Below are 26,037 nucleotides of genomic sequence, written 5' to 3'. Positions count from 1 at the left end.
GTAGGCCTTAACGTCTTTAGGCAACCCAGGCCACCAATAATTTCTGGTAATGAGGTGTTTGGTACCCAGGATGCCTGGATGACCAGATAGTGCGGAGTCATGATTTTCCCTAAGTACCCTTAGCCGGAATTGCAGGGGAACAAACAGCTTGTTCTCAGGAAGGTTCCCGGGAGCTGAACCTTGATCAGCAGCAATTTCAGAGACTAAATCAGAATCGATCGAGGAAATGATTCTACCTGGAGGCAAAATACAAGCAGGATCTTCCTCCGAAGGAGGGCTGGCCATGAAGCTACGCGACAGTGCATCAGCCTTAATATTTTTAGACCCAGCCCTATAGGTAACCAAAAAATTGAATCTGGTAAAAAATAACGCCCATCGAGCTTGTCTCGGGTTTAGCCTCCGGGCAGATTCTAGGAAAACCAGATTCTTGTGGTCGGTAAGGACCGTTACCTGGTGTCTAGCCCCCTCCAGGAAGTGGCGCCACTCTTCAAATGCCCATTTAATGGCTAAGAGTTCGCGGTTGCCAATATCATAGTTACTCTCAGTTGGCGAAAACTTCCTGGAGAAGTAGGCACAGGGGCGGAGATGGGTGAGGGACCTGGTACCCTGGGACAAGACAGCCCCCACTCCCACCTCAGATGCGTCAACTTCCACGATAAATGGCTCCATTTGGTTGGGCTGAACCAGCACCGGGGCCGAGATAAAGCACTTCTTAAGGACCTCAAAAGCCTGGACAGCCTCAGGAGGCCAGTGGAGGAGATAAGCACCTTTGCGAGTGAGGTCCGTAAGAGGCTTAGCGATGACCGAGAAGTTAGCAATAAATCTCCTGTAATAATTAGCGAACCCCAAAAAACACTGTAACGCCTTCAGGGAGGCAGGTTGGACCCATTCCGCCACAGCCTGAACCTTGGCGGGGTCCATGCGGAATTCATGAGGAGTGAGGATTTGACCCAAAAATGGTATCTCCTGTACCCCAAACACACATTTTTCAGTTTTGGCAAACAGTTTGTTTTCCCGAAGGACCTGGAGCACCTTCCTGACATGCTCAATGTGGGAGGACCAGTCCTTGGAAAACACCAGTATGTCATCAAGGTACACTACAAGAAATATCCCCAGGTAATTTCTCAAAATCTCATTTATGAAATTCTGGAAGACCGCAGGGGCATTACACAACCCAAAGGGCATGACGAGGTATTCGAAATGGCCTTCGGGCGTGTTAAACGCAGTCTTCCACTCATCCCCCTCTTTGATGCGAATAAGGTTATACGTCCCCCGTAGATCCAATTTAGAGAACCATTGGGCCCCCTGAACCTGATTAAAGAGATCAGGAATCAAAGGAAGGGGATACTGGTTCCTTACCGTGACCTTATTCAGGCTACGGTAGTCAATGCATGGCCTAAGACCACCATCCTTCTTCCCCACGAAGAAGAAGCCAGCACCTACCGGAGAAGAAGAGGGACGAATGTAACCCTTGGCCAGGGATTCCTGGATATACTCTCTCATGGCTTCACGTTCGGGACAAGAAAGATTAAATATCCTACCCTTAGGAAGCTTAGCTCCTGGTACCAATTCGATAGCGCAATCGTATTCTCTATGAGGAGGTAACACTTCGGAGGCCTCCCTAGAGAAAACATCAGCGAAGTCCTGAACAAACTCGGGTAGCGTATTCGCCTCCTCAGGGGGAGAAATAGAATTAACAGAAAAACATGACGTACAACATTCATTACCCCATTTGGTTAGCTCCCCAGTATTCCAGTCAAACGTGGGATTATGCAACTGCAACCAGGGAAGGCCTAGAACCAAATCGTACGATAATCCCTGCATCAACAGTACAGAGCATTGCTCCAAATGCATGGAGCCAACAAGGAGTTCAAAAACAGGGGTATGCTGTGTAAAATAACCATTAGCAAGAGGAGTGGAGTCGATACCCACTACCGGGATAAGTTTAGGCAAATCAATCAGAGGCATAGCAAGAGACATAGCAAATTCCACAGACATAATATTAGTAGAGGACCCTGAATCCACGAATGCACTGCCGGTAGCAGACCTACCACCAAAAGAGACCTGAAAGGGAAGCAAGATCTTAGTACGTTTCCTATTTACTGGAAATACCTGTGCGCCCAAGTGACCTCCCCGATGATCACTTAGGCGCGGAAGTTCTCTGGCTGCATTCTTACGCTTAGGACAGTTGTTCACTTGATGCTTGTCATCCCCACAGTAGAAGCAGAGACCATTCTTCCTGCGGAATTCTCTACATTGTTGGGGGGACACGGAGGCCCCGAGTTGCATAGGTATCTCTGAGTCTTTCGGGGAGGAACGAAGCAACGGAACTTCGGGAGGCATCATGGGGGAGTCGGAGGAGAAAACACATAAACGTTCATGTTGTCGTTCCCTGAGACGTCGGTCAAGTCCTACCGCTAAAGCCATAGCCTGGTCTAGGGAGTCAGAAGAGGGATAGCTAACTAGCAGGTCTTTCAGGGCATTCGACAGACCCAACCTAAACTGGCACCTTAAGGCAGGGTCATTCCACCGAGAAGCTACGCACCACTTCCTAAAGTCAGAGCAATACTCCTCAACAGGTCTCTTACCCTGACGTAAGGTCACCAGCTGACTCTCGGCAAAGGCAGTCCTGTCAGTCTCGTCATAAATAAGTCCGAGAGCAGAAAATAAACAATCAACGGAGGAACAGGAAATGCAGGTATAAATAGACAGAGGGCGGGAGCTAGCTGAGTCTGGCCAGGCTGCGATAGGCTCTCCCACTCCTAAGCTTGCCAGCCTGAGTGGTGGAAGCTGGAGTCAGTCTCAGGGATGTAGATTCAGGTGCTGACTGATTAATTAAGGGAGTTAACCCCGAAGCTGTGCCTGGCAGATCCTTTACACCTATTTAGCCTTGAAAAGAGACGACTAAGGGGGGACATGATTAACTTATATAAATATATGAATGGCCCATACAAGAAATATAGTGAAAACCTGTTCCATGTAAAACCCCCTCAAAAGACGAGGGGGCACTCCCTCCGTCTCGAGAAAAAAAAAGTTCAATCTGCGGAGGCGACAAGCCTTCTTTACTGTGAGAACTGTGAATCTGTGGAATAGCCTACCGCAGGAGCTGGTCACAGCAGGGACAGTAGATGGCTTTAAAAAAGGAAAATATATTTTTTCATTCTAGGAAATTATCCGCTCCCATATGAATTTGTTGAATTTTTATTTCATCCCTTCCCTTTTTCCCATCTCTTGGTTGAACTTGATGGACATATGTACTATACGTACGAACTATGTAACTATACGTCATATGTCGAAAAGGTGTTAGGCAATGTTGATATTAAAAATGTAATTGAGCTAATATTGATTACTTGTAGTGCAACTATATTAAATACAGAATTCCCACCCTTAATATACTACCAGGATTAAGAAATTACATAATGGCATTAAAGCTGTAGACATAGACTAGGTTTGTCACGATACCAGAATTTGGACTTCGATACCAATACTTTGTGTAGTATTGCGATGTTCGATACCAAAACGATACTTTGCCAACAATACTTTAAAAAACAATGTTCTTCCTTTTTCTGATGTGAGGCACGTGGTGTGATGAATTTTGAACCTACATGTGCCTCACCTTAATAGTAATTAACCCCATCATGTTCCTCAGTCGTAATGGACAACATTGGGTGTGAGGTACATGATGGGGTTAATTCGTATTAATGTGAGGCACATGGAGGTTCAAAATTCATCACACCTCGTGCCTCACAGAAAATAAAAACTGCTTTCTTTCACTTATTACTAACAGCGTAATAGTCGAGTACGCTAATGCTTCCGGCAAAACGACTGGTCCGGTGCACAACAGAGACAAACGGAAACCACGGGCACCGGATCCGTCACCATTGAAATCAATGGTGATGGAAACGGAAACCTCTAGTTTCCGTTCGTGTCCGTTTCTGTCTGCTCGGGGTCCCGTTCTGACGTTCCGTCAGAGCTTTCCGTCAGAACGGGAGCCCAACGCAGATGTGAACACAGCTTTATAGAGTATATTTTGTCATCAACCAATCCGATATTATAAATAATTTGTTAGGTTGCCACCTGTTTATCGTCTAAAACACCCGTGTAAACTGGGTACGGTAAAAGATATGGTACTGGGTATTTTTTAAGATTGTGATGCTGTGTTCTTGCACAGGTTTGACTTATTTATCTATTTACATATTTGTTTATGTAATGTATTTATTCATTCTACATAAATCGGTATGTATTTATATTTTTAATTTAAATATATATTTTGTGGCAGGTTCTCCGGTGAGTGCTCGTCCAGTCATCATGGCAAAGCCTGTACCCCAAACAAATTTTGTGGCAAAGCCTTTGGCGTACATGCCCACTTCTATCATGACCTCACAGCCAACAAGTCATGCCATACATGTGATGCAGCAAGCACCCACAGTCACCATGGTTCAGGTAGTGAGTACACCTACCAATTCAGCAAATGGATACATAATTGCAAGCCAGAGGCCACCTTGGTCCAGAGATGAAATACGTGGGACACTAATGGATGGGGTCTCGTCTGTCAGAGGTTAGAATATGTTTTTCATTTAAACAAGATGCTATTTGTTCAGTTGCACACACCATGTTTATATGCTATTAGTTTTAACTTTACCTTTTGTATTTAAGGAGTTGGTCGCTTTATATATAATCTTTACAAATATGTGGAAAATTAAAATATAGGCAACTTCCTTATACATACATTAGAAGTGTAGCACAATTTTTTTTCACTTTGTGAAGCCACGCCCTCTGGTTAGCAAAGTCCTCTCTCCCGACAGTACGCCGCTATTGGCTAGAAAATGACCACATATGGAGGGTCATCAACCTCCAATGAAACACACGGCGCAGGTTCTGGAAGGGCATATTGAAATGGTTTGTTTTTATGAGATAAACCCTTTTAAGTGAACATGTTTTAGGACTGGACATTGCAAGCAGTTTAACCCATGCTCTTCCAAAAGTTTGGGGACAATTTTCACATTCATATTATATTCCCAAATATTTTCTTAAAGTAGACACCTGGCATATTGTGAAAATGACACACAGAACTTTACACTCATGGGCGCCTGTAATGTTTGGAAAAAATGCATACAAATTCATATTTGTGGCCACAAGTCAAACCTGGGCAGAGTATGTTCACACAGGTCAGATTTCACATGGATTTCCACACCTCTTGTGGATTTCAATAGGAAATCCTTGTGTCTGTAAATTTTATACGTGTGTCTTTACATTTTATGCCTGGATTTAAAATCTGCATTAATATGTGGTTTGTCACTTAGTGACGCAGACCACTCGGAAAAGCATTAAACTTCGCTAATTCTCATGTGGATCCGCGGCATATAACTTGGAAATCCGCATTAAAATCTGCATCAGATTTTTCTGCCTCAAATATGCATTGTGTGAATGTAATTTGAGACGTACAACACCTCCTAGAAATAAATGTTCAAGATATGAAGAGTGCATACACGCACATATCTTCAATAAATCCTCAAAACTCTTTTATTCAGCAATCGTGTCCTATATGTCATAAAAAAAATTACATATTTATATTGCAGGCATCAAAGATGAGGTGAACACTATCACATTTGCAACTATTCCTACTGCCAGCAGAGTTATTCAGACTGTAGCAAGCACGTTGCCCCAAACTGTTCAGAAAGTTACACTTCTACAGCCAGCTGCTCCAGTCAGTATGGGCCAGCACTCTTCATCGGTGACAAAGGAAGTTGTGACAACTTCTAGCCTTCCTGGAAATATGTATGGTACGTAGACCACATGAATCACAGCTTCGCTTTCCAAGTATCCTGCTTTTATACTAAAGACGGTCAAATTTCAGATAAATGGGCACATATAGATGGCAATATACAGTTCCATATCTCTCCATTGTTTAGCAGGTGATTTTATTAGCACACAATACTGTTTAAGAAGGATTTTAAATTATTTTTCATGTATATTAGCTTCAGAGGATTTTTACTTATAACATTGCTATCAATCTGATCGTTATCATTTTATCATAAACCAGAACTTTGTTAACTTGCATAGACATAGACAGCTTTATGATAAGAAACACAAACATATAAATCTTATTGATTCATGAATTACCTGAAAAGGGAAATGTGTGCTACCTAAATGTCCTGTATGACCGAAGTGATAAGCTTGTAGCTGCTGATTAATATGTAATGAATTTCTTGTTAATCCTGATTTCTACCAGCTCTTACCAACCCCCTGCAACTTCTTGCTGCTCAGGCAAGCACCTCTCTTCCTGTGTCTGTGTCCAGTGCTGTTAATCGAAAGACCCAAAAAGAACCAGAGGCAAAAAGAGCACGTCTGGATGAGTGCTGTGTAACACAAGCTGAAGTGATCAAATCCGTGTCGGCACAAGTTGGAACAGGAGAATAAGACGAGATTAAAATGTGTTTTATAAAGATGAATGTTCAGGTGATTCTAATAAGTAATTCAACAAAGAAGAATTCAGCAATAAATATGAAATTACTTTTCTGCAATATATGTTCTTTCATTTTGATATCAGATACCACATTTAAAGATATTCCGCACAATAACCATGTCACTACACAGTTTGAAAAGTAGACTTTTTATATGGTATGCGTTGTTTTTTCTGTGTATTATAGATTATGTTCAATTGTACTTAAAGCTGATCTGTCTCTCATAATAAAAATACCTAATTAAGGGGGCTATCTTATAAAGACAAACCCTGTACATATCCCCTATTAGGACATAACATCATAAAGGGAGGTTCCCTGTTCTGCAAGCATAACTCCCAGTTTCAGGTGATCCGACCTGCCCATGCATTACGTGGCCAGCCATTAATTTGAATGACCAGCATGAAGCCCTAGATTTCAAAAATGTATAATAGTTTTACTGTTTAAACAGTCAAGGGTAACCGTCCACGAACTCTTTAGAGGTATGCTTTTCACCCAACACCATTTAGTAAGCAATAAATATTTATTGCATACAAGCTACTGGTGTTTCTAGTAACTGTGGAGCTTGTAGTTCCAGATGGGGGAAAAACATTTCTAGTGGAGCTTCCAATATAATTATCCACTTACTCCTCCGTCCGGGCGCAACCCATTATTAACACAACCATGCAGTACAGGACAACTTTTTGTTGTACTTAGAAGACCAGAACCTAATCATTATTTCTTGTTCGTCACATTGGGTCACACAGATTGTGGCATACGCTGTTGCCACTAGGAGGTGTCACCATCTAAGGGTATGTGGACCCACTAGACCGCTCCACCGGAGTGGCAGTGGGCCAAACAGTCTACAACAAAGTCTATGCAAAGTCCTAGCATAAGAGTGCCTGTAAAAGTCCAGACAGTAGCAGAAGCTTTGGCAGGGATAGTACTTGACGTGGCGGATGATGCCAGATGTGGCAGATGATGCCAGATGTGGCAGATGATACCAGACGTGGCAGGTGACAGCAGACATGGCAGATAATACACACGACTCCAACTAAAGGATTAAGTACAGGAAACCACAACAGGAAGCAGGATACAGGAACACTGGGAGCAGGATACAACTAAGGGATTGTGTCCAATACGAACATGGGTAGCCAACAACAACAACACTTAGGCAAGGAATGGAAGAGTGGAGCCCTTTTTATAGTCTAGGGTGATCTGGTAGATTGGAGAGGGAACTTTTAGTATGCGCTCACTGGCCCTTTAAGGCCGGGAATGAGCGCATGCACCTTAGTATTCAGGGCAGGACAGTCACGTCAGCTGGCGTCTCCTAGGAGGGAGACGCTGTCAGGAGGCCAGAAGGCCGCAGCCGTTACAGTACTCCCCCCCCCCCCCCCTAACACCTTCTGTTCTAGCCCAAGAGGAATTTCCTCGAGGGTAGGAGCATTAAGATTCTCTGCTGGCTACCATGACTTCTCCTCAAGACCAAGGTCCTTCCTCCTACTCTCTTGCAGTCCAGGATCTCTTTCACCTTGTGCACATCAGAAGAACCACTGGGAGCAACTGCAGAACTAAGAGCTTTACTGTAGCGGTTCAGAACCACCAATTTAAGGAGAGACAAGTGGCATGCGTTGGGAATCCTGAGAGTAGGAGGCAGCCGAATTTTGTAGCATACAGGGTTAATACGTTGCAGAACTTCAAAAGGACCGAGGAACCTGGGAGTGAATTTGTGAGAGAGCAAATAGAAACTAATGTTTCTCGGTGATAGCCAAACCTTGACTCCAGGAGGGAATTGAGAAGGAACCTTTCTATTTTTTATCTTCATGCGGTCCACTGCCTGAAGGATTGCAGACTTAGTTTGATTCCAGATGTGAATAAAAGTCCCAAATAATGACTTCGCTGCCGGTACTTGAGTCATGACTGGCACAGGAAGAGGAACTCTTGGATGTTAGCTGTATACAATGTAGAAAGGAGACACGGCAGTAGACTCACTTGTTTGTTGTAAGAGAATTCCGCCCAAGGCAGAAGTTGTGCCCAATTGTCATTTTGGGCGGAAACAAAATGACAAAGGTAATTCTCTCAAATTTGATTGGTCCTCTCCACTTGACCATTGGCCTGTGGGTGATAGGCAGAAGAGAAATCCAGCTTTACGTCTTGCAGGTTGCACATGGCTCTCCAGAATTTAGATGTAAACTGTACACTCCTATCCGAGACCATATGCAGAGGAAAGATGTGCATAATAAATAGATTTTGCCAGGAGGGGAGCAGACGGAAGACCAGTTTACGGAATAAAATGTGCCATTTTAGAGAAATGGTCCACAACTATCCAGACCGTGGTACATCCAGCAGAAGGAGGACGGTCTGTAATGAAGTCCATAGCGATATGTTGTCAAGGGGCATCAGGTACAGGCAGGGGTAGGAGCAGACCAGCAGGATTGGAGCGAATAGACTTGTTCGAGGCACAGTTTATACGTGAAGAAACATAGTCCACAACATCTCTAGGCAGCGTGGGCCACCAGTAATGATGAGCTAAGAGTGACCAGCCAGTTTGGAGCAGTGTCCCCAGCAGAGGATTCTCTTCCTGTCTGCAAAACGAACAAAAGTTTTTCCGGTAGAAATGTCTCTAATTTGCAGAGGGTTAGAGTTAGTTATAATCCTAGAAAGATCTATGTTATATTGAGGAGTTTCCTCAGTCATTGGTTTCAATAGAGCAAGACAGGGCATCCGCCTTCACATTCTTATCTGCAGGATGGAAATTAAGCAAAAATTGAATCGGGCGAAGAACAGCAACCATCTGCCTTGGCGAGGTTTAAGTTGTTGTGCCAACTGTAGGTACGTTAGGTTTTTGTGATCTGAATAGATGCTAATCGGGTGAATACCTCCTCTAAGGCCAGCTTGACTGCCAGCAACTCCCAATCCCCGATGGAATAGTTTCGCTCTGCAAGAGAGAATTATTTTGAAAAAAAGCCACAGGCGACCGACTTGTCTTTGAAGTTTCTTTGACGTAGTAGTGTTCCAGGACCAACAGAAGGCACATCCTGTTCCATAAAGAACAGCCTAGATGCATCAGGGTGATGGAGAACTGAGGCTGAAGTGAAATTGCTCTTGAGCTTGGTAAATGTTGCCTCTGTCTCTGGAGGCCTCACCTTGGCGTTCATCCACTTCTTAGTTAGGGCAGAGATTGGAGCAGTCAGACGAGCTGTTTGGGATAAATTGTCGGTAGAAGCTCAAGAATTCCAAGAATCGTATAGACTGAAGAGCCTGTGGGCGTGGCCACTATAAGACGGGCTTCACATTTTCTGGATCCATCTTGAGTCTGCGTTCAGAGACGATGTAGCCCAGGAAGGGCAGAGAGTTCCTCTCGAACACACACTTTTCGAGTTTAACATATAAGTGATTTCCCCTTAACCGCAACAAAACTTGGCGAACGTGCTTCCGATGTGTCGTCAAATCGGGTGAGTAGATGAGGATGTCGTCCAAATAGACCACTACACAGACATACATTTGATCCCGAAAGATGTAATTTACGAACTCCTGAAACGTGGCTGGGGCATTACACAGTCCAAAGGGCATCATAAGATATTCGTAGTGACCGTCTCAGGTGTTGAATGCGGTTTTCCATTCGTCACAGATCAAGTTATAAGCCCTGCGTAGATTCAGCTTGGTGAACACCTTGGCCCCACAAATCCTATCAAAGATTTCTGAGATGAGCGGCAAGGGATATTTATTTTTGACCATGATTTGGTTCAATCCTCGGTAGTCGATACATGGACGAAGTGATCCATCTTTCTTCTACACGAAAAAGAATCCGGCTCTGGCCGGGGAGGAAGACTTCCGTATGAACCCTCTCTTAAGGTTCTCTTTCACGTACGCAGACATTGCCAGGGTCTCCGGCAGAGAGAGGATAGACTCGTCCATGTGGGGGTGTGGTGTCCGGAAGCAATTCAATAGGGCAATCATAAATGTCATGGGGAGGAAGAGTCTCTGCTTCCTTCTTGCTAAAGACGTCCGCAAAGTTGTCATAATGAGAGAACAGAGCGGAGAGTGACTGAGGCAGTGGAGGCAGAACATGATGAACATGTGGCATACTGCGATGAAGGAACTTGGCTCCCCATTGGAGGACTTCTCCGGAAATCCAGTTGAGAACCGCAGTATGCAGACGAAGCCAAGGCAGGCCCAGCAGAACAGGCTCTAGGCAAGACGAAACAGGCAATCTCCACTTGTAGTGTCAGCGGTTCAGTTATGGACACAATAGGATATTGCAATGGCAGTCCATTCACATAGGCAACAACCAGGGGTCTCTCCAGAGTAACCATGGGTAGATTCAGGCGATCTACTAGATCCTGCTGGATGAAATGTTCAGCTGCATCCAAAATCCAAATAGGCAGAAGAGTGTGATCTATCTCCAAAGACTATGGTTATAGGAATAGATAATTTGTGAGAGGACTTGGCGTTTTTTCGACCTAAAGTCTCTCCAACCACCACTAGGTGCTGGAGTTTCCCGGCTTTTGTGGACATTGACGCACAAAATGGCCTTTGAGACCACAATACAGAAACAAACCTGAAGAGCGTCTGCGCTGTTTCTCCTGCTCTGACAGTTTGATTCTGTCCACCTGCATGGGTTCCACTGGTGGAACAACGCGGGAAGGCAATAGGGGTCTCTGGAACGAGGGTGCCGGTCTGTAGAAACGTCTCTCCCGCCCAACCTCCTGAGCACGTCCTGGATCCTCATGTCGACCCGGGTTGCCAACAGGATAAGAGCATCCAGAGCGGAAGAAAGATCGCGAGCTGCTAGCTCGTCTTTGATGTGCGTGGACAGTCCTTGCCAAAAGCTGGCCACCCAGGCCTCATTGCTCCACGCCAGTGTACGGATGGAGATGGCATACTCCCCTGCCGTTGACTCCCCTTGCTTGACGGCTAGCTGAGTGGCAGCTGTACAGGATGTTCGGCCCGGCTCTTGGAACACTGTACGAAAAGTCTCTATAATTCTTGCTAGAACCAAGAATTCCGGGCCCTCCTGTTCCAAGATGGGGTTTGCCCATGCCAGGGCCTTCTCAGCAAGAGCGGATATGATGAATTCTACCTTGGCCTCATCAGAGGGGAAGAGATGAGCATGCAGTCTAAAATGGATGGTACATTGGTTAATGTAACCTCTAAGGTCTCTAAGATCTGCGTCATAGCGAGGCGGTAGAGGTAGCGAAACTGGATCCGGAACAGGCAGGAGGGGTAACAGGCAGTGGAGCAGCAGCAGCATCCAGAGAAGCGGCAGGAGGATTATCCAGACGGGTGATGATAGAATTTACTGCAAGTAGAAGTTAATCCTGGTGTTCACGCAGGTCATGCATAGCCATTTGCATCACTTGAAATGCACTCTTAGGTTGACCAGCGGATTTCATGGCCTGAGCGTACTGTCACGATCTAGGGGTATGTGGACCCACTAGGCCGCACCACCGTAGCGAAGTGGCAGTGGCCCAAACAGTCTATATAAAAGTCTATGCACAGTCCTAGCGCAAGAGTACCTGTAATAGTCCTGACAGTAGGAGAGGCTTTGGCACAGATGGTACTTCACGTGGCGGATGATGCCAGATGTGGCGGATGATACAAGACATGGCAGGTGACAGCAGGCATGGCAGGTCACAGCAGACGTGGCAGGTCACAGCAGACGTGGCAGGTCACAGCAGACATGGCAGATAATACACACGACTCCAACTAAAGGCTTAGGTACAGGAGACCACAACAGAAAGCAGGATACGGGAACACTTGGAGAAGATACATGTAAGGGACCGTTTACAATACGAACATGGGTAGACAACAACGACGCTCGTGCAAGGAATGGAGGGGTGGAGCCCTTTTTATAGTCCTGGATGATCTGGGGATTGGATAGGGAACTTTTATTATGCATGCGCTGGCCCCTTAGAATTCAGTCCAGGGCAGGATCCTAGGAGGGAGATGCTGGCAGGAGGCCAGAAGTCTGCTGTCGCGGCCGTCCAACGGAGGGGAACGGCGGCAGGCCGCAGCCGTTAGAGAAGGCTTGACACTAAAATAAGAAAGTCGCTCCTTCTACAGAATATACCCTGCCCACAGACGCTGAGCTATTCAGTCTTCACTTAGTGTCATAGGAGGCAAACCCTTCTGCTAGTAGCCGCAGAGTCTCTACCAAGAATTTTCTTAATACTTTATTTTATTCTATTTATCATGAAGAGCTAGGGTTACCGGGTCTCGCTGTGATTCCCTTTTCGGCAGGCGGAAATTGTCATATTCAAATACGCTTTTGTCCAACCTATGAAGACAAACTGGAGAAGAGCGTCAGCTCCTCTATCACCAAACAGCTTAAGGCCTCATTCACACGACCATGTTGGGTCCGTGATATACGGACCGCAGATCGGCTGCATTTCCCAGACTGAACACAGTTCAGAGAGCCGGGCTCCTAGCATCATAGTTATTTATGACGCTAGGTGTCCCTGCCTCCCCGCGGAAAATCTGTCCGGTACGTGTGAATAAGGCCTAAGGAACACCTCTCCCACCAGTGACCCCTTAATAAAGGCAGTAACACTGGAGGGTGCTCCTGCTGGTCAGTTAATTTGGGAAATAGGGAGCAGGGTGAATGTTACTTGACCCCTCCCCCCCAAACCGGGTCACTGCTTGTGCACTGCTCATTCCCTGGGTCTTTTCTTTTAGCTTACTCTGCGCTCCCTGGCACTTTTAGGCCGAAAGTGCTATTTTTCACTCTATGGCCGGCGGCGTCATCTTGCGCTTCTCTGCACAGGCGGGGGGGGGGGGGCAGGACCTTCACTATAGCATAAACCAATAGTGCCCCAGCATGCTTTTTTCCCTATCCCCTCATGGGGAATCATGTCTCTATCCTGATTAGCCGATCTCCTCTCATGAAAGCCAGCGGCCAATCGCAATGCTCCATGCACAGCTTTAGCGTTTCCCTCTGCTCTCCTCCGTTTGGACGGACGCTGCTGAGGACACAGGACCTCCTGAACAGAGCTGCTAATTCTTGCCTCAGGAAGGACTTCTGACATCTTTACAGCTGTTAGGATCAGCCCTAGATTCTTCTACTCCCATACAGGTGCCATAGTCTACAGGCACTTATTTAGTTGCCTAAGGGAACCTACTCTTCTCTTACTGTGCTAGTTATTTTTTTGACTACTCACTACTCTAGCAGCGCTAGCTGGAGCAGCCATTACTCCTTGAATAGGAGTACCCCTTGCTACGTAGTTTAAGTAATTTGTTTCTGTTTATTCTCACTGCTTCAGTGTGAAGTTAAGTAACCCTCTCTACTGCCATGTCTGATCCTAAAGGATTTATTATGCCTGCTCAAATTTCAATACTATATTTCCTTGTTTTCAGTCTACTACCTTCTGTTATGCATGCCGGCCTACTACCCAAGTGCCTGCAACCTCTGCCACCCCCAGTGCTGCTCACTCCTAGAAGTTTTTCCACCCTATCCTCTGGATGCTTTCTACCCTTTTTAAGAGGGCAATTCTTCCACCTGTGTTTCGGACTCTGGCGGTAGTTCCTCCGGTTTCTCGCTTAGCCAAGGTCTCTACCTTGCCGATGCCGGATTCCGCTTCCTTCAGTGATCCCCTGGATCGCAGCGAGGACTCCTTTGCCCAATTTTTGCATCTGTTTGGGTTAGAACCGTCACTGAATGAGCTCACAAACGGTCATGGCCTGCTCTCATGTCCTCAGGTGGAACAAGTTGATCCAGCTCACCTCATCTCTAATGCGTCCAAGTAAATTTGTGAAGCTGCCCGCCTGATGGCGCAGGCTACTGCTTCCTCTGTCACTATTCTCAGGACTACCTGCTCAAAACTTGGTCTGCTGATTCAGCTTCCAATCACTCCCTGACTGCTCTCCCCTTTGCAGGGTCTCCTCTCTTTTGGCTTAGTTTTGACGAGGTTATCTCGAAGCCACAGGTGGCAGAAGCGCACTATCCCATTCTTTCTAAGAATAGGCCTAAGTGCACTACCCCAGCCAAAAAGGCGGGTCTGCATTTCATCCCTTTCGTGGTTTCTGAAACATCACTTCCTCCAGGCCGCAGACTCCTCAGGATCAGAAGGCCAAACCTTCCTTCAAGACCCGGCCCTCCTGGCGTCCCCGACCTCCACCTGCAAAAGTTGAAACTGGCAAGGCCAATTCCGGCTGTAGTTGCGCCCCCACTTGATTCTCCTCCGGTTGGGGGCAGGCTACTGCACTTCAAGGATGTCAGGCTCTCTCACATTTCGGACACCTGGGATCAGGAGGTAGTATCTTCCAGATACAAAAATTAATTTGCCAGCCTCCAACCAGAGCATTTCTATCAGTTCGCTGTTCCACAGTCCCCCTCCAGGGTGGCACTCAACGCTTTGCTTCATCAGGGGATCGCAGACTTTCAGTCATAAAATGGTGGATCCTGTGGAGTGGTCTCTTCACCAACATGTCTGTGAACAAATTTGTCTCATGGTTTCCTCCGGACGAGATTCTATGCCTTCATGTTCAATCAACAGGTTCCCTCCATCTCCTGAGCTCAGGATCCGGATGCCTGAGCGGTGGATGCTCTCGTGGCACCATGGTCCAACTTTAGTCTCTTGTATATCCTCCCTCCTCTGCCTCTCCGGCTGCGACTTTTCCAGAGGCTCAAGGAATTCCTGCCATGCTGGTAGCCCCGGATTGGCCGCGCCACTGTTGATACGCGGACCTCGTGGGACACAGGTAAGGGTTCAGGGATTGTTGGCTGACGTCCTGTGGCCGTTACCTCTCTGTCCCGATCTTACAGCGATTCCTCCATTGTTTTTTGGGTTTCGTTTTTACGGCTTTCACCATGCGGCTATACGACAACGTAACTTTTCTGCGCCTCAATACGATTACGTTGATACCAAATTCATATTGTTTTGTTTTTTTATATTTTACAAGTACAAAGAAAAAAAAAGTTATTTTTCCTCGATTTGAGCAGTGTGAGGGCTTATTTTTTGCGGGACGAGCTGTAGCTTCTATTGGCATCATTTTTTGGTAGAACTTTTTGATCACTTTTTCTTACAATTTTTTTTATTTATTTTTTTGAGCGAAGGTGACAAAAAAACTACTTTTGGTGTTTTGTTTTTAAAATCACAGCGTTCACCATACAAGCTAAATAATGTTCTATTGTAATAGTTCAGACCTTTATGGAGACGGCAATACCTATTTTGTTTTAGTTTTTTTCATTACTTTAGAAGAAAATGGGGAAAAGGGGTATTTTTTTACTTTTTTAATTTTTATATTTTTTTTCACTACTGAAAACATTATGAAACTTTTTTTCTTTTTTGCAAATTTTATAAGTTCCCTTAGGGGATTTGAACCAGCAAATGTTAGACTAATGTATTGCAGTATATTGTCATTTTTATAGGCTTATGCAAAAGAGGCAGAAAGAAGGCAGACCTTGGGGCCTTCATTAGGCCCCCGTGCTGCCATGACAACTATCAGTGGGGGGGAGGTGATGGGCTGTCGGATGGGGCCGGCTCCCTCTTTCTAACTGCTTAGATGCCATGTTCCAATTGACCACGGCATCAAAGTGATTAAACGGTCAGGAACAGAGCGATCGCTGTTCCTACCCTTTAGTCCAGGGTGGCAGCTGTAATACACAGCTGACACCCGCAGCGTATGAAGCGGATTCAGTGTGTGAGCCCGCTCCATATTTCATCCCCCGCACAAGGACATGCAGTTGCGTCTAGGTAAGCAAAGGGGTTAACAACGTGGCTGTTATAGCCATCGTTCTGAGGGCTTATGGCTTTTCAGAGTATGGTCCTCACTATGCTGAACCCCTTCAGGACCCAGCCTGTTTTGGCCTTCAGGACACAGACGAGTTTTTCAAATCGGACATGTGTTACTTTATGTGGTAATAACATCGGAATGCTTTTACTTATCCAAGCGATTCTGAGACTGTTTTCTCGTGACATGTTGTACTTTATGTTAGTGAAAAAATTTGGTCGATAATTTCGGTATTTATTTCTGAAAAACACCAAAATTTAGAGAAAATTAGCAAAAATTAGCATTTTTCTAAATTTAAACGTATCTGCTTGTAAAACAGATAGTAATACCATGCAAAATAGTTAAAAGTAAACATATGGGAAATGTTAATTAGTATGTTTGCATCGTTTTTTGAACGTTCTTTTATTTTTCTAGGACGTTACAAGGCTTAGAACTTTAGCAGCAATTTCTCATATTTTAAAGACAATTTTTTCAGGGACCAGTTCAGATCTGAAGTGGCTTTGAGGGTTTTATATATTAGAAAATCCCCAGAAGTCACCCTATTTTGAAAACTGCACCTTTCAAGGTCATCGAATCAGCATTCACAAAGTGTTTTAACCCTTTAGGCGTTTCACAGGAATTAAAGCAAAGTAGAGGTGAAATTTACAATTTGTAGTTTTTTTACCGAAATTCATATCTAATAATTTATTTTTTTTTGTAACACAAAAGGTTTTACCCGGGAATTGCCACTCAATATTTTATTACCCAGATTCTGCAGTATTTAGAAATATCCCACATGTGGCCCTAGTGCGCTAATGGACTGAAACACAGGCATCAGAATCAAAGGAGCACCCAGTGGATTTTAGGCCTCCTTTTTTTTTTTAGAATATATTTTAGGCACCTTGTCAGGTTTGAAGAGGTCTTCTGGTGCCAAAACAATGGAAACACCTCAAAAGTCACCCCATTTTGAAAACTACACCTCTCAAGGAATTTATCTAGGGGTATTGTTAGCATTTTGACCACACAGGTTTTTCGCTAAATATATTGGAATTAGTCTGTAAAAATGAAAATCTACTGTTTTTCTGAAAAAACAGAAATTTGTAATATTTACAAGTAGAGATGAGCGAACTTATGAAAAGTTCGTAATACAAGAAAGCCCCTAAAAATCTTGTATAACACTGTTTAAAAGCCCTAGAAGCCCTGTATAACACTCTTAGGTCACCCATGAGTGTATCCAAGAACTTTTGAGCTGTCTAAGGCAAAGTTAGTGTCAAAGTTACGCCAACATGTATGGCTATAGGAAAACGGAAGGGACACGGTGATAACTAACAGAAACCACTGCACTTGTGCATGTTGTATGCTTAATGCATTGTTAAAAAAGGTACAAAAATTAACCATTTTACTCGGATGATGCCTGCCAGGGTTCATACATATAAGGTGGTAAAAGAAGAATCAATGGCTTTTGACAAGCCCTCCAAAAATTTACCCTTTATGGTGGTAGATGCCTGCCGGGGTTCATCCATACATGGATGTAAAAGCAACAAGCAATGGCTTTTGACAAGCCCTCCAAAAATGTACCCTTTTTATTGGCAGATGCCTGCCGGGGTTCATCCATACATGGATGTAAAAGCAACAAGCAATGGCTTTTGACAAGCCCTCCAGGCCTGCTTTTAGCAGACGGCAGTGGAGGTGTATTGGTGGTAGTAGAGGTAGCCAACGGACAGCAAGGGTGGTGGTAGTAGTAGTAGTAGTAGTAGTAGCAGCACATTAAAAGACACTGGACAGTCACAGGACAAAGCCCTGTGGTGGGGCAGGCCTGCTTGTAGCAGACGGCAGTGGAGGTGTATTGGTGGTAGTAGAGGTAGCCAACGGACAGCAAGGGTGGTAGTAGTAGCAGCAGCACATTAAAAGACACTGAACAGTCACAGGACAAAGCCCTGTGGTGGGGCAGGCCTGCTTGTAGCAGACGGCACTGGGGGTGGATTGGTGGTGGTTGACTGGTAGTAGTGGTGGTGGTGGACTACTGACAGCACGGGTGGTGGTGGTAGTAGTAGCTGCATCAACAGCACAGCAGCACATTAAAAAAGAGTGGACAGGACAAAGCCCTGTGGTTGTTTTTCTGAGACTTGTCAGAGGTACTGCGGTTGGTTCTGTGCTGTGTATGAGGACCGGCGTCGGTTACTAGGCAGACACAGACAACATGGAAGATCAAGCCAAGGCTTCCTTTGGAACAAAACATGTGGAAAATAAACTGTGGCAGAATTTTACAATCCCCAAGATAAAAAGAGGACATTAAAAAAAGACTGCGGTGGGGCAGGCCTGCTTGTAGCAGACGGCAGTGGAGGTGTTTTGGTGGTAGTAGAGGTAGCCGACGGACAGCAAGGGTGGTGGTGGTGGTAGTAGTAGTAGTAGTAGTAGTAGTAGCAGCAGCAGCACATTAAAAGAGACTGGACAGTCACAGGACAAAGCCCTGTGGTGGGGCAGGCCTCAGGCCTGCTTGTAGCAGACGGCAGTGGAGGTGTATTGGTGGTAGTAGAGGTAGCCAACGGACAGCAAGGGTGGTATTAGTAGTAGCAGCACATTAAAAGAGACTGGACAGTCACAGGACAAAGCCCTGTGGTGGGGCAGGCCTCAGGCCTGCTTGTAGCAGACGGCAGTGGAGGTGTATTGGTGGTAGTAGAGGTAGCCAATTGACAGCAAGGGTGGTGGTAGTAGTAGTAGTAGCAGCACATTAAAAGCGACTGGACAGTCACAGGACAAAGCCCTGTGGTGGGGCAGGCCTGCTTGTAGCAGACGGCAGTGGAGGTGTATTGGTGGTAGTAGAGGTAGCCAACGGACAGCAAGGGTGGTAGTAGTAGTAGTAGCAGCAGTACATTAAAAGAGACTGGACAGTTACAGGACAAAGCCCTGTGGTGGGGCAGGCCTCAGGCCTGCTTGTAGCAGACGGCAGTGGAGGTGTATTGGTGGTAGTAGAGGTAGCCAACGGACAGCAAGGGTGGTGGTAGTAGTAGTAGCAGCACATTAAAACAGACTGGACAGTCACAGGATAAAGCCCTGTGGTGGGGCAGGCCTCAGGCCTGCTTGTAGCAGACGGCAGTGGAGGTGTATTGGTGGTAGTAGAGGTAGCCAACGGACAGCAAGGGTGGTGGTAGTAGTAGCAGCACATTAAAAGAGACTGGACAGTCACAGGACAAAGCCCTGTGGTGGGACAGGCCTCAGGCCTGCTTGTAGCAGACGGCAGTGGAGGTGTATTAGTGGTAGTAGAGGTAGCCAACGGACAGCAAGGGTGGTGGTAGTAGTAGCAGCACATTAAAAGAGACTGGACAGTCACAGGACAAAGCCCTGTGGTGGGACAGGCCTCAGGCCTGCTTGTAGCAGACGGCAGTGGAGGTGTATTGGTGGTAGTAGAGGTTGCCAACGGACAGCAAGGGTGGTGGTAGTAGTAGTAGTAGTAGTAGCAGCAGCACATTAAAAGACACTGGACAGTCACAGGACAAAGCCCTGTGGTGGGGCAGGCCTGCTTGTAGCAGACGTCACTGGGGGTGGATTGGTGGTAGAAGTAGTAGCAGCACCAACAGCGGCACATTAAAAAAAGAGTGGACAGGACAATGTTGTTCGCTTAGGGGTGACGAAGCCCCCTGCCGCGCTGAATACCCTCTCTGACGCTACACTGGAGGGTGGACAAGACAGTACACCCATGGCAAACTGGGCCAGTTCTTGCCAATGATCCAATCTGCTGACCCAGAAGTCCATGGGGTCTGGGATCAGGATTTCTGATTGAGAAAGGGCACAGTCCAGGTACGAGTGAACCTGGTTGTTTAGGTGCTGAACCTGGTGATGGTGAACATCCCTTTGGTGACTACGATGTGTGTCAGGTCGGGGTATTGGATGTAAAAATGTTGTCATCATATTTTCCAAACTGAATTGGCTGCTGCTGCTGCTGCCGCTGCCGCCGCCTATTGCAGAGGTAGCTCTGCCAGAGGCGGTGGAACGATGAGACAGTGGGGAGCGGAGAGTGGCTCCCCGGTCAGACATGCTTGCAGCAGGTGTTTGCCGTTTGAAAGCCGTGACAAGCTGGCTGCATAGCTTCTCTCGATAATAAGCCAATTTTGCCTCCCTCTCGGAAGGCGCAAAAAACTCCCCCCTTCTGGCTTTATACCGAGGGTCTAAAAGTGTGGCTATCCAGTACTCACTTCTTTGCTTCATGCTAACAATACGACAGTCAGCGCGCAAGTAACGGAGCATACAGCTCGCCATCCTGGCCAGCGTTTCAGAGGGCCCGGCTGGTTCCAGCTCCGCCCCATACTGCCATGGTTGTACATCATCAAGGTCGTCGTCAGACTCGTCATCATCCCTGTCATGTTGTGCGGCTGCCTCGTCCCCTATCCCTTCCTGTGATTCCATCTCCAAATCCAGCTCCTCTTCAGGTCCTGTTTCCTCATCCTCCTCCTCTTCCTCAACATCCATAGCAAGATGTGATCCTTCCTCCATCCTTTGCTGAATCATCGCTGTGAGCGTTTGCTCCATAATGAATATCAGCGGCATAACATTGTTCATTCCGCTAGCGTCACGGCTCACAAATCGTGTGGCCTCTTCAAAGGGCCTCAAAACGCGACATGCGTCTCTAACCAGCTGCCAGTGCCTGAGCTCGAAATTACACTGGCTCCAAACGCTGCCCGTCTGCTGCATCAGGAAATCATTCACGGCTTTCTGCTGTTCGTACAGACGGTCCAACATGTGCAGGGTGGAATTCCAGCGTGTTGGAACGTCGCAAATCAGGCTGTGCTCTGGGAGATTGTTTTGACGCTGCAAGTCCAGGAGGGCGTGCTTAAATGCATACGAACGTCTAAAGCGAACGCAAACCCTCCTGGACATGGCCAGCACACCCTTCAAACCAACATATGACTTTAAGAAGCGTGTTATGACCAGATTGATCACATGTGTCATGCAAGGAGCGTGTGTCAGGTGACCTAGACGCAGTGCAGCCACAACGTTCTTCCCGTTATCAGAGACAACATTGCCCAGTGTGAGTTTCAGAGGAGACAGCCAGCGTGTGATTTCCTCCTTGATGCACAGCAGCAGCTCCTGCCCTGTGTGGCTTTTCTCGCCCAGGCTCAGCAGGTGTAAGACAGCGTTGTGGCGCTTCACCTTGCACCTATGAAAAGAGGAGGGAGGAGGAGTGGAAGATACGCTGTGTCCTGTCGGGGACGGGAAGACCTCCATTGAGGAGGGCAAGGAGGAGGAGGATGGTAGGCGCCTGGTGTCTGGAGTTGAACCAGAAAGATACAAGCGTGGAGGTGGTAATGCCTGACATTGCTGCGGTGGTGCATCGGACTGGAAAAATATTGACCCAGTGGGCCGTGAAAGACATGTACTGTCCCTGCCCATAGTTGCTGCTCCACGTTGGCATGTACCCTGCTGCTCACGGATAATTGCAAGGACTGGCCCAACTTTTCCTCCACGTGCTTGTGCAAGGCAGGGACAGCTGTTTTGGAGAAGTAATGGCGGCTAGGTATTCGCCACCTAGGCTGAGCGCACGCCATCAATTGCTTGAAGCCGGCGGAGTCGACCAGGTGGTACGGCAGCGACTGCACCACCAACAACTTAGCCAGGTGTGAATTAAGCCGCACGACAAGTGGATGACTGGGTATATATTGTTGCTTATTGGACAACGATTCCGTAATGGATAACTGACGGGACGTAGGAGGAGCACTAGATGACAGTGATGATGATGATAACGACATGGTGGATAAGGCCTGGCTACTACTTAGATGACAGGGACTCGGAGCAGCGGCAGAGGGGTCTTCATTAGATGTACATGATGGTGGGGCATGTCGATTGTCCCACATGGCCTTGTGATGCCGCTCCATGTATTTACGTAGAGCGGTAGTTCCTACATTGCTGCCCTGCCCACGCCTTACTTTCTGCTTGCAGATACGGCACTGTGCCATGTTTTCGTCCTCCGGGAAGGTACAGAAAAATTGGCACACGGCAGAGTACCGTAAAGAGGTAGTACCACGTCCACCACCACCACCCGAGCTTGCCCCTTGTCTAGCAGGCTTTTTTCGGGAGCTTACACCAGTATCATCAGTGTCACCGGCTCCTGAGTTGACCCTACCGCTGCAACGTTTTGCAGATTTACTTCTGCCCCTACCTCGGCTTGGCTGTTTATCACTGCCAGTGCCGCCACTACTACTCTCCTCCTCTGACGCCGTCATCACCTCGTCACCTGGTTCCCACGTCCTGTCTAAAACAACATCATCATAGCCCTCCTCGTCATCCCCGCCACTTCTGTCACTGTGTTGTGAATGTGATGTGACATCATGGCGAGCTCCATGCCCCCCCTCATTACTGCGTCTGCCACCACGGCTACCACCAACACCCCCACTACCACAGCTATGCGTCTCGGACACCGCTTCCACCTCCACCACCGCCGCAACACACTCCGTTGGCTGACTCGCGGAAAACAAATCATCATCACTATGTTGTTCAGTATCTTCCTTCGCACCCGAGGAGATGTCTCTTAGGACTTTCAGGAAAGATGGCTTCCCGCTAAGAAGGGGGAGTGAAGACATATGGGCCAGTTTGTGGAAGACCCGACTAGAGGTGAAGCTCTGTTGGATCTGGTCATTTCTAATAATGCAGATCTTGTGGGGAATGTCAATGTTCGTGAAAACCTCGGTAACAGTGATCACAATATAGTTACATTTTACCTATACTGTAAAAAACAAACGCAGGCTGGGAGGGCAAAAACATTTAATTTTAAGAAAGCCAATTTCCCCAGGATGAGGGCTGCAATTCAGGATATGGACTGGGAAGAACTAATGTCAAATAATGGAACAAATGATAAATGGGAGATTTTCAAATCTACTTTGAGTTATTATAGTGCAAAATTTATTCCTACAGGTAATAAGTATAAACGACTCAAATTAAACCCCACATGGCTTACACCTTCTGTGAAAGGGGCAATACATGACAAAAAAAGGGCATTTAAAAAATACAAATCTGAGGGTACAGCTGTAGCCTTTGTAAAATATAAAGAGCTTAATAAAATCTGTAAAAATGTAATAAAATTATCAAAAATACAAAATGAAAGGCAGGTGGCCAAGGATAGTAAAACAAATCCTAAAAAATTCTTCAAGCATATAAATGCAAAAAAGCCAAGGTCTGAACATGTAGGACCCCTAGATAATGGTAATGGGGAGTTGATCACAGGGGATCAAGAGAAGGCAGAGTTACTAAATGGGTTCTTTAGCTCTGTATATACAACAGAAGAAAGAGCAGCTGATGTAGCCGGTGCCAGTGCTGTTAATATATCAGTTGATATACTGAATTGGATGAATGTAGAGATGGTCCAAGCTAAATTAAATAAAATAAATGTGCACAAGGCTCCGGGACCAGATGGGTTACACCCTAGAATTCTTAAAGAGCTTAGTTCAGTTATTTCTGTCCCCCTTTTCATAATATTCAGAGAATCTCTAGTGACTGGTATAGTGCCAAGGGACTGGCGCAGGGCAAATGTGGTGCCTATTTTCAAAAAGGGCTCTAGGTCTTCCCCGGGTAATTATAGACCAGTAAGCTTAACATCCATCGTGGGGAAAATGTTTGAGGGGCTATTGAGGGACTATATACAGGATTATGTGACAATAAATAGCATTATAAGTGACAGCCAGCACGGTTTTACTAAGGACAGAAGCTGTCAAACTAACCTAATCTGTTTTTATGAAGAGGTGAGCAGAAGTCTAGACAGAGCGGCCGCTGTGGATTTAGTGTTTTTGGACTTTGCAAAGGCATTTGACACTGTCCCCCATAGACGCCTAATGGGTAAATTAAGGACTATAGGTTTAGAAAATATAGTTTGTAATTGGATTGAGAATTGGCTCAAGGACCGTATCCAGAGAGTTGTGGTCAATGATTCCTTCTCTGAATGGTCACCGGTTATAAGTGGTGTACCCCAGGGTTCAGTGCTGGGACCACTATTATTCAACTTATTTATTAATGATATAGAGGATGGGATTAATAGCACTATTTCTATTTTTGCAGATGACACCAAGCTATGTAATATAGTTCAGACTATGGAAGATGTTTGTGAATTGCAGGCAGATTTAAACAAACTAAGTGTTTGGGCGTCCACTTGGCAAATGAAGTTTAATGTAGATAAATGTAAAGTTATGCATCTGGGTACCAACAACCTGCATGCATCATATGTCCTAGGGGGTGCTACACTGGCGGATTCACTTGTTGAGAAGGATCTGGGTATTCTTGTAAATCATAAACTCAATAACAGCATGCAGTGTCAATCAGCTGCTTCAAAGGCCAGCAAGATATTGTCGTGTATTAAAAGAGGCATGGACTCGCGGGACAGAGATGTAATATTGCCACTTTACAAAGCATTAGTGAGGCCCCATCTAGAATATGCAGTTCAGTTCTGGGCTCCAGTTCATAGAAAGGATGCCCTGGAGTTGGAAAAAATACAAAGAAGAGCAACGAAGCTAATAAGGGGCATGGAGAATTTAAGTTATGAGGAAAGATTGAAAGAATTAAACCTATTTAGCCTTGAAAAAAGACGACTAAGGGGGGACATGATTAACTTATATAAATATATTAATGGCACATACAAAAAATATGGTGATATCCTGTTCCTTGTAAAACCCCCTCAAAAAACAAGGGGGCACTCCCTCCGTCTGGAGAAAAAAAGGTTCAAGCTGCAGAGGCGACAAGGCTTCTTTACAGTAAGAACGGTGAATTTATGGAATAGCCTACCGCAGGAGCTGGTCACAGCAGGGACAGTAGATGGCTTTAAAAAAGGGTTAGATAATTTCCTAGAACAAAAAAATATTAGCTCCTATGTGTAGAAATTTTTCCTTCCCTTTTCCCTTCCCTTGGTTGGACTTGATGGACATGTGTCTTTTTTCAGCCGTACTAACTATGTAACTATGTAACTATGATGGAATGGAAACGCTAGAAATACCCATATTACTACTGTCACTGTGCCAAGGAACTGTAGAGGATCTGGAATCCAACGAAACCTGGCTTGAAGCCAGATCGTCAGAGTCTTCCTGCTGAGATGACCGCGAGCCAGCCAACCAGTCTAAAGTATTGTCTAAAGTAACCCGCCCACCGGAGGAGATGGACAAGTCTGGCTTGCTGATACTGCTACTACTACCAGCAGGCACATGGCTGCTACTACTAGTGGAACTGGGCACATGTCTTGTGCCACAAATGCTGGTACTGGGTCTGGCACCAGCAGATCCAACATTTGGACTGAAAGAGGACATGGCATGGGTGTTTTTTCCTCTACCCCGTCCTTTCACAACCTTTTTTTTTACCAGACATTTCACTGCTATGCTGGAGTGCAGCAAGTTGAATCAATACCCCGGGGATGAGCCCCTTCTAAAAGCGTATTCACACACTGGCTTGGCAAATGGCAATGAATGAGAATTTCTATCAGCCACTGTGCACTGACTCAGGGTATGCTGGCCCTGGGCGTTGTAGTACTACAAAGGCTGCCTCAGCTGCCTGTATTGCAAGTTGGATGCAACGGGGATGAGCCCCTTCTAAAAGTGTATTCACACACTGGGTTGGCAAATGGCAATGAATGAGAATTTCTATCAGCCACTGTGCACTCAGGGAATGCTGGGCGTTGTAGTACTACAAAGGCTGCCTGTATTGCAAGTTGGATTGTTATGTTAACGGGGATGAGCCCCTTCTAAAAGCTTATTCACACACTGGCTTGGCAAATGGCAATGAATGAGAATTTCTATCAGCCACGCCCCGGTGCACTCGGAATGCTGGGCGTTGTAGTACTACAAAAGCTGCCTGTATTGCAAGTTGGATTGTTATGTTAACGGGGATGAGCCCCTTCTAAAAGTGTATTCACACACTG

The 26,037-nt window shown here is 46.0% G+C and overlaps 1 protein-coding gene across 2 annotated transcripts in view; it reads left to right on the top strand.

Annotated features, from left to right (window-relative positions):
• Positions 1-26,037, top strand: part of FOXK1 (forkhead box K1) — a 246,252-nt gene that overhangs the window by 205,973 nt on the left and 14,242 nt on the right. Inside the window, exons 7-9 of one of the 2 annotated variants that reach the window (XM_075830015.1) lie at positions 4,280-4,558; positions 5,580-5,783; positions 6,233-6,459. In XM_075830015.1, coding sequence (XP_075686130.1) covers positions 4,280-4,558; positions 5,580-5,783; positions 6,233-6,420 — 671 coding nt within the window. In that variant the 3' untranslated portion in view covers positions 6,421-6,459. Of the gene's footprint in view, positions 1-4,279; positions 4,559-5,579; positions 5,784-6,232; positions 6,525-26,037 lie in introns of those variants that run through there. The other variant, XM_075830014.1, reaches the window with a different exon arrangement.

This window comes from Rhinoderma darwinii, chromosome 6, assembly GCF_050947455.1.
Source record: "Rhinoderma darwinii isolate aRhiDar2 chromosome 6, aRhiDar2.hap1, whole genome shotgun sequence".
In the NCBI taxonomy this organism is placed as follows: domain Eukaryota; kingdom Metazoa; phylum Chordata; class Amphibia; order Anura; family Rhinodermatidae; genus Rhinoderma; species Rhinoderma darwinii.
This window is presented reverse-complemented; position numbering and strand designations above follow the sequence as displayed.